Source organism: Falco punctatus, assembly GCF_963210335.1.
Source record: "Falco punctatus genome assembly, chromosome: 4".
NCBI classification, from domain to species: Eukaryota; Metazoa; Chordata; class Aves; order Falconiformes; family Falconidae; genus Falco; species Falco punctatus.
Genome location: NC_137583.1, coordinates 104,078,313 through 104,087,465, shown reverse-complemented (window position 1 = coordinate 104,087,465; position 9,153 = coordinate 104,078,313). Strand labels below are relative to the sequence as shown.

The 9,153-nt window shown below is 44.1% G+C and overlaps 1 protein-coding gene across 3 annotated transcripts; it reads left to right on the top strand.

Moving 5' to 3' along the window:
* Positions 1-653: 653 nt before the first annotated feature.
* Positions 654-7,950, top strand: OXSM (3-oxoacyl-ACP synthase, mitochondrial). Of its 3 annotated transcripts, none has more exons than XM_080385062.1 (3): positions 654-1,866; positions 3,665-4,682; positions 7,354-7,950. In XM_080385062.1, exons 2-3 carry the CDS (start codon positions 3,700-3,702, stop codon positions 7,754-7,756), a joined length of 1,386 nt encoding a protein of 461 aa, XP_080241188.1. In that variant the 5' UTR covers positions 654-1,866; positions 3,665-3,699; the 3' UTR covers positions 7,757-7,950. The 3 variants fall into 3 exon arrangements, with proteins under 3 accessions (XP_080241188.1, XP_080241190.1, XP_080241189.1); XM_080385064.1 differs by lacking the exon at positions 654-1,866 and adding an exon at positions 1,882-2,172; XM_080385063.1 differs by lacking the exon at positions 654-1,866 and adding an exon at positions 1,882-2,176.
* Positions 7,951-9,153: the final 1,203 nt, after the last annotated feature.

Sequence of the window (9,153 nt, the reverse complement as noted above, 5' to 3'; positions counted from 1 at the left end):
ATCTTCATCTAAAAAAAAACTACACAAGCATTTATTTTTTCTTTATTAAATATTGCAATTCCCTCCTTTTTGGCATCTTTTTTGTTTGTTTGTTTTGTTTGTTTTTATTTTCCAGCAGTACATGCTTGAAGTCTTTATTGATGAGACTTTGGCACACATTTTGTGCTCTGGCATGATAGCTCTTGGACTTAATATATTTCATGGTGCCATTGTCTTAAGTATGTTCCTACATATCATCTCAGGCATAGCTAGCAGCATGGTCTCAGTTCAGATCATGCACCTAGGTTCCTGCATCTGGAAGCAGCAACAACATAGTTTACTTTCATGTGTTGATGCAGTTGGCCCATTTGTACATATATTTTAAAGGCACTCCTGTAAAGTCAGTAATCAACTTGTCTTTACGTCTGTCTTCTCTGCCAGCATTTCAGCATCCATGTGGAGAACACTTTCATAGAATCATAGAATCATTTCGGTTGGAAAAGACCTTTAAGGTCATCGAATCCAACCGTTAACCCAAGTCCATCACTAAACCATGTCCCTAAGCACCACATCTACACATCTATCAAATACCTGAAGGGATGGTGACTCTACCAGTTCCCTGGGCAGCCCGTCCAGTGCTTGACAGCCCTCTCAATGAAGAAATTTTTCCTAACACCCAATGTAAACCTCCCTTGGTGCAGCTTGAGGCCATTTCCTCTCATTCTATCACTCCTCACCTGGGAAAAGCAATAGACACCCACCTCGCTACACCCTCCTTCAGGCGGCTGTAGAGAGCAATGAGGTCCCCCTTGAGGGTCCTTTTCTCCAGGCTAAACAACCCCATTTCCTCAGCTGCTCCTCACAAGACTTGTTCTCTAGACCCCTCACCAGCTTTGTTGCCCTTCTTTGGGCACGCTTCAGCACCTCAACTTCCCTCTTGAAGTGAGAGGCCCAAACCACCACATTATTCAAGGTTCAGCCTCACCAGTGCTGGTACAGGGTGCTGGCCCCACTGTTTCTGATACAAGCCAGAGTGCTATTGGCCTTTTTAGCCACCTGGGCACACTGCTGGCTCATGTTCAGCCGGCTGTCAGCCAGCACCCCCAGGTCTTTTCTGCCAGTAATGTCAGCAGCTGGGAGCTGGAGAAGAATGGGCATCTGAAGGGTGCAGCATAACAAGAGATCAGATGGGGACTGGGACTACAGCAAGGGAACGAAGCGTAGGCAGGAAAACTGTGCCAAGGAATTAGTTACGGTGGAACATAAAGTAGGCCTGGCAGAGACGGCAGTGTGCATGTGTGTGATGGCCTTCCTGGTTACATACTGTTTACCGCTGGAGTTCTGACAGTTCCTGCCAGCTCAGTGCTGAAATGCGCTGCAGTACGCATGCAGCATTAAGGGAACCGACGGGCAACGACAGTTTCCCTCACGACCTCAGCGCAACCCTCCTGTGTATCGCTGAGACCGTGGGCTCCTTTGGGGGGGTAGGCTTTTTACTTTTCCCTTGCGTGTTTCAAATACGCGGTTTGGCGGAGGAAGGAATTTCCTTGCACTTTCCAGTTCATCGGGCTACTTAAGCGGCCGCGCCTCCTGCCCGCCTACACCGGCGACCAAGCGGCCGAGCCGCGCCGCCTCCAGACAGTGCCGCCACCATCCTCCGCGCGCCGCGGGCGGGAAGCGCCGCCGGGCCGCGCAGTCCACCGCCGAGTTACCGATTCCCTTGCCGGGTTCCTCAGCAATCGTGGCATCGGGGATCGGCTACAAAGCCGTCGCCTGCCTCCCCACTCCCCCCCAGCCTCCCGGGTGGTGCAGCACCGCGCCGTCGGAGCGGGGGAGCGAGGCAGAGCCAACCACCGTGGAGCGGGGGGGGGAGTGCGGCCGGCGGAGGTACGGCTGAGGGCTAGGGCGGAGGCAGGCGGGGTCTCGCCGGCCCCTGCGGGAGCTGAGGGGCTTCCCGCCGGCGGCGGGGCGGCGGGGCAGGCTGCGCCTAGCGGGGCGGGCCGGGACGGCAGTGGCGGCGCAGGGCGGGGCGAGCCCGGCTGAAACCTGGGGTGTCGCAGGGGAGCCCCGTGGCGTCAGGGTGTAAACATTAAAAGTAGTTAAGGCCCTTTGAACTCCCAGTGGCGCCCGGTAGCTCTTGCTCCCGGGGGCATGTTACTCCAAGTTACTCCCGGTGGCTGTTCGGCGCGCACAGTAGGTACCGTAGCGCTGCGTGGGTCAGGCCAGGCCTCCTGGTTTTTTTATACCGGTATTGAAGGCTGCACTTGGCTGTTAGGCACGCACTGCTGTAAAGACCTCTGCACATACGTTATTGCCTCTTTTTATAAAATCCAAGTTAAGTGGCTTAAAAAATTAAAATGGCAAATTTGGGTCCGGGTTTAAAGCAGGCTCCTTTAAAAAACCCATATTAGTAAGGACTGTTTTTAGCTTTTTTTTTTTTGAATAGCACTGCTGTGTACTTGTGCTGCCGCAACGCAGGAAGGAGCAGGGCTGTCTATTTTAGCAGGCACACGCTCGCCCGGTGGCCCCGTACGGTCCCCATGCGGCTCCCCGCATGTGCCCAAAGACCTGGCGATGCCAGGTTGCCCTTTCTGTGAGGCGAGGACCCGTTGAAGCCCATAGCATAGGTGCTGGTGAGCTGCAGCCTCTGCCCTGCTCAGCATGCCGGCCACGTGCGGTCAGGCCGGCTCCCGAGCGGTGGTGGCAGAGGCAGGGTGAGAGCGAGGGGCTGCAGCGCGTTGCTGCGTGGCACGGGCCTCTCGCCCCACCTGAAATGCTTGTGCTGAGCAGTGGCCTTCTGCCATCACCTGAGACCTCACAGTAACGTGGCATTTAGTGGTGTTACCTTCAAGGGAGGTGGTGGCGTGGTACATTTTTCAACCACTGGGACATGCTGCCCAGGGAGGTGGTGGAATCACCCACCGCTGGAATTGTTTAAAAAAACATGTAGATGCACTGCTTAGACACATGGTTTAGTGGTGGACTTCGGAGTCCTGGGTTAACGGTTAGACTTAATCTTAAAGGACTTTTCCAACCTAAATGATTCTGTGATTCTATGATCTTGCTCCAATGCACTTGAGGTACTGCCCCCGACAGTCTAAATACCCCAAGACTGATAAAGGGTAGGTGGGGGTAGAAAGACGAGGAGTCTTGTCCAAGATAGGTAATTACCTTGGTGACAGAACCAGGAGGAGTTTCTTGACTCCTGTTCTGAGTTTTGTAGACCATTCTGCCTGACATAAAAGTTGTGATGACAACATCCTTCACATGATAATGGTAGGGCATACACTTTCAGGTGAACGCACACTTTCTCCCTTACAAGAATGAAGCTCTTAATGTTCACTGTTGATACCTCCAGCCCTCCAGCCAGCTGTGGTTAAAGCCCCAGGGGGAGTTTTGCAGCAAAACCAGAGAGTGCCTCACAGTCCACGCTGGTGCAAAGTCATACCCATTAGCAGCTTATGCTAGGAGAGCGCACTAGAGGCATTCACAAAATGAACATGTTTCTAAGCACTGTCTGCCATAACACGTACTAATCCTGGTTACAGACACGGAAACCTCATCCCTTTCTGCAGGGCTGAAAATAGGCTTTCATTTAAAAAGCAGGTTATTCATTTAGTGTACTTGGAATGTTTTTCACATTGGCTGTTTTATTGTTGTGTTTGTGGTTTTTTTTTCCCCCTAGTTACGGAAATGTGCTTGAAGTGATCAATTTCCACCATGTTCTCACAGTGCTCACGTGATCTATTAAAGATTGCAAATCTTCATTTCTGGAATCTGAATTTAAATCTGCATTTACAAAACCACAGAAGAGCTTTCAGCAAGTCACTGCCTGTATGTCGAAGGAAAGTAGTTGTTACAGGTATTGGCTTAGTGTCCCCTCTTGGTGTGGGGACTCAGTTTGTGTGGAAGCACCTTCTCCAAGGAGACAGTGGGATTACATCGCTAGATGGGGAAGAATATGCAGGCGTCCCATGTAAAGTGGCTGCTTGTGTGCCAAGGGGAAACCAGGAGGGTCAGTTCAGCGAAGAAAGCTTTGTGTCAAAGTCAGAGATCAAATCCATGAGCTCTGCCACTGTGATGGCCATCGGTGCAGCAGAGCTAGCAATGAAGGACTCTGGCTGGTCTCCCCAGTCTGAACAGGATCGCTTAAGTGCCGGTGTGGCAATTGGGATGGGAATGGTTCCACTGGAAGACATTTCTGATACGGCCGCTTTGTTTAAAACAAAGGGTTATAACAAGGTCAGCCCATTCTTTGTCCCAAAGATTTTAGTCAATATGGCAGCAGGCCATATCAGCATTAAATACCAATTGAAAGGGCCGAATCATGCGGTGTCAACGGCTTGTACCACAGGCGCACATGCTATTGGAGACTCCTTTAGATTTATTGCTGCTGGTGATGCTGATGTCATGTTGGCTGGAGGGACTGAGGCTTGCATTAGTCCTTTGTCCTTGGCTGGATTTGCAAGAGCTCGGGCTCTCAGCACAAGCTTTAACTCAAGCCCTAAAATGGCCTGTCGACCATTTGATGCGCAGAGAGAAGGGTTTGTAATGGGAGAGGGTGCTGCTGTGCTGGTCTTGGAAGAATATGGACGTGCTGTACAAAGAGGTGCTAGGATCTATGCTGAAGTTTTAGGTTATGGACTGTCTGGTGATGCTTGCCACATAACAGCACCTAATCCAGAGGGAGATGGTGCGTTCAGGTAAGAACTATATGTTGATTTTGAAGGCAATTTCATGTGTTAATTGTAGTGGGTGCATATGTTTCTATTATTGTATGCTTTTCCTAGAGAAATGCTGTTCAATCTTGAATTAATATTCCAAAAGCCTGAAAACTTAATCTGAAAAATGAAAGAGCTTCTGGTAAGGTTTTGCCCCAGTTTTCTTTTTTCAGTAACAAGGCAAAGGTGAGTTCTTGCTAGAATCAGCCTTTTTGCATAGAGTTATGAAAACTTTATGTGAAAATGTTTTGTGTTTGGTGCCTACAGTTGTTCATACAAATAAGTCTCAACGGAAACCTCTTTTTAAAGATTTTTGTAGTATGATAGAACCTTTTCAGGTTCCTCAGACTTTGTCCATAGAGAAAAGAGACACCACTGCAAAAGCAGGTCATGTCATTAATTGTGGTCTGAAAGTGGAATAGCGTTCCTGAAGAAGTCCCAAGTGACAAAGCTGTAGAGCACTTGGAGGATACAGTTTTTTAGAATAATTACCATACATGTAATTAGCATTAATTGTGGCTATTCTTCTTTAGAAAAGACTTCAGCTCTTCATAGGGAAAGTACTTGAGTCATATGGTGGTGCAACAATTGTGTTTAAATACTTCATTCTGATGCAGCTAAGAGTGTTGGTGTAGGGGTGTAGCAGAAATACACTTCAGTACGGTTAAGTGAGATGGTAAAGCTTCATTATTGTTAATCTTATAAAAAACAGTTCACAAGTAGATGATACTCATCTTTATCATTGACCTAATTGTCGGTTAAATTACATGTGTAAGTTTGTGAGCTTAGAATAGACTGAATGCTGTTGCTAACACTGGAATCATTAGTAAAGATTTAGTTTGCATTATTCTGAATATATGTGAATATTTAATAAAAGAATTCAATATATCACTGCAAAAATAGATCAAACTTCTGCATGGTATTGTAGACCTGTGTTTGCATATTTATCGGGTTAACAGATTTTCCAGGAAGTGTAGTATACCAAGTTTCTCTCTATGCTATTTGATTCATACTTAATTGTTCTGCAGACTTACTGTGTTGAGTAATCAGGAGTGTCTTATCTCAGATTTTCAGACTTGTTTACCCTTGAGATGATATGGCAATATATTGTAACAGAATTTTCATATATTTTATGATTGCAGTAGCATATAAATGAAATTCATAGGGGAAAGTAGCTGAAACTTAATCTTGGTATCTCCAAAATGTTGAGCCTTTCCACCCTTGAGATGAGATAATACATTTTAATACAGTCTTCAAACCAATATTTCATTACTGCAGCGGTACATAGATTAAATCTGAAATGTATATGCTTCTCTTTTCTGTAAGGAATTTTATTTGCCACATCAAAAAAATTCAGGGTAATATGTTTTTTCTCATCTTCTAGTAACTACTTCAGTTGGAGACTAATACACATGTTGAAGTAAACCTGCAGGAAGGGAGGGGCAAAGCCAGACTCAGAAGCATGCATATAGAGTGTGTTCAACACAATTAATGTGTCATCTCCTTAAGTAAATGTATTCCTTGCAGCTAACATAACTAAATGTATCTGTTTCCCTCATGGTTGATCAGTAATATTTTTTGCTTGGATGTTGGCTCACTGTGTAGTGACAGTGAGCATAATTGGCCTCCATCCTAAGCTAAGCTGGATGCTTAGCAGCCTGTGGTATCTTTTTCTTTTGAGCTTCCTTTTATTTCCTTATTTTTCGTAAGTTTCAACGAGTCAGTGTTCTTCTGCTCAGAGATATGTAGTTAACCTGTGTGTGCAAGGAGATGTGTGATTCATCTCTTAATTTCTGGGGGAAATCTGTGAGAAAATCACAGTATGGAGCTGTATTGATCCTTCTGTGGTTGTCGTAAAAAAGCATGTTTTATAGAGGCAGTCACAGTCCACAGGTCATGGGGAGTCAGAATGGAACATAGTATCAGGGTAGAAGAGCGTGACTTTCAATAAATTTCATTATATATATAGGAATTTGTGCTGTCTCCTTGACATCTTCTAGCCTCTGGAAAGCATGCAAAAGCTCGCAGGGAAGATGAGTGCAGAATTTTTTTTTAATTTCCTAATATTTTTGTTTGATAGAGCAATTATTCTTCATAATTCCCTAATACTGTAAATAAGAGGGAAAACAAAATGTAAAGACTAGGGAATCTTCTTTTCACTTACCATGGGAAGAGGATTTCTTGGACCATTGTACTGAATGTTACATTAATGTTTTGCTACGCTAGAGAAACTTCAGTGGAGGGAACCTAAATTTTTGCAATAATTTCAGGTAGTTATTTCCCTGTCAAATGTTTTCAAATTTTACATTGAAAAAGGTTTTTGCTTTATTAATGTAGTCTGTAGGGATTGTTTGTTGTATCTTCTTACTTTTTCTTTGCATTTTTCCCAACTGGGGGATTTTTAGCAGCAAGTCTGATTTTATAGTGGGTCTCACCACTACTATCTTTCTTAGGTGGCTAAATGTAGATGCTAGTGTGTTTAGTTAGATGAATCCATATCTTGTCATTTACATCTCTAGTAAAGTATGTTGTGCAGATTTTCACATTTGATAAACATTTTAAAGCATCCTATTCTTTTGCATTTGGTTTGTACAGGTATTTTAGCAACAAAAATGTAATGACAATTTCAGCATTCTGTCTTTTTTTTCCTTAGGTGTATGTCTGCAGCAATAAAAAATTCTGGGATCAAACCAGAAGACATAACATATGTCAATGCACATGCAACTTCTACACCTCTAGGAGATGCTGCTGAGAATCGAGCAATCAAGAGGCTTTTTAAAGACCACTCACATAATATTGCAGTTTCCTCAACAAAAGGAGCAACGGGGCATCTCTTGGGGGCTGCAGGAGCTATTGAAGCAGCTTTTACTGCACTGTCCTGTTACCATGGAATTTTGCCACCTACTCTAAACTTAGAGAAAACAGAGGCAGAGTTTGATCTCAATTATGTTCCATTAACAGCTCAGGAGTGGAAAACTGAAAAACGGCGTATAGCACTCACAAATTCATTTGGCTTTGGTGGTACTAATGCCACTTTGTGCTTTGCAAGCGTTTAACTTATGCTGTACATGTCTTAAAAAATGGGACTGACAATGATTTTCTGTATTGTCACCCTTGGTGTGTACTGTGATTTTTTCTCAGCTTTGAGAATTGCTCATTTGAGACGTAAGAACTTTAGTCACCCTAAGATTTATATCAGTAATTCTCTTGGAAAGAGGGAACTTATTTTAATAAAAATAAATAAAAGACCTTTCTGTGGTAAAGCTTTTGTTCTTGACCAGAAGAGGACACATTGATTGTTCTGTGTTTTTACTTCATTAGGATAGATTTTTCGTATGCATGTGACACAGAAATTGCTTGGGAACATTTATGCGAAATGGAGACTGGCTAACAAGCTAGGACTCCACAGTAATGACTTGATGACTTACTACGTGATGATAAATGGTTTATGACTAACCTCCCCTTTGTTACCTGTTCCATTTACAATTCTGCCTTTTTCCTCATTGTAAGATGTTTCAAATATCGTAGACTTATGCATGTTCTACCACACAGATGACATTCAGCAAACAATAATATAGGAGTTCGTAAGATTTCTGACAGTGGTTCATTTTCTTTTCAGCTTTATTCATTCCCATATGTTGTGTTACCTCATTAGCCATGGTGTGGAGCGGTAACAGTGAAGAATGCGTACAGCATAGCCTATACATCTTCCATGTGGCACAGTGGTAGAATTAGCAGGTGATAACCTGTTCTGAAATTTTGGACAAGAATAGCAAGGTATATTCAAGTATAGTATTGAGGTTTTAAAAAATAGTTACACAGAAAGGAAAAAGACTCTTGAAACCCCTGGTGGTTTTGCCAAGTTGGAAAAGTAGAGCTAGCAAAACTTGGAAAAACAAGGGATTTGGGGGAAGGGAGGGGGGCAGGAGAGGGAAAAAAACTGGCACATGCAAGAAATAAACCTGAGTCTTGTGGATGAGAAAGGGTGTTGCGACGGAGGGAAGACACAGTCACTCAATATGAGTGATCAGCAGACTTCGTTTATTGTACCTTACAGTCACCTTTTATGCCTTGTTATAATTAGCTCATACATATTACAAAAGTTAAGCTCATTATTGGTTAGTTGCCTAAATACCAAGCCCGCCCCTAGTTTCTCTTCTGTAGTTATCTGTTCCCACCTGTAACATTCTTTTCCCACCGCAATCTTCCTGTTATTGTGTAACAAGAACAGCCAAGGATAGTGTATTTTTGCTTTACTTCAGATAAGCTGAGAGCGATGTGCATTTTTGTCCAGCCAGCTGGACTATGTCTATGTGACCCTTTTCAGCTAGCCCGTTATCCACAAAAGGGGAAGAAACAGAACAGGAAAATGAAATTATACATAAAGCTGACATAATGATGGACGTTTAGGTTGTCTGTTGCAAAGAACAAGACTTTAGCTGCTCCTTCTGGC

Bases quoted from the DNA above. Each gene is read 5' to 3' on its own strand.
- OXSM (XM_080385062.1), top strand. From the start codon at position 3,700: ATGTTCTCACAGTGCTCACGTGATCTATTAAAGATTGCAAATCTTCAT. The intron at 4,683-7,353 runs GTAAGAACTATA...TTTTTTCCTTAG, and splicing joins GAGGGAGATGGTGCGTTCAG to GTGTATGTCTGCAGCAATAA.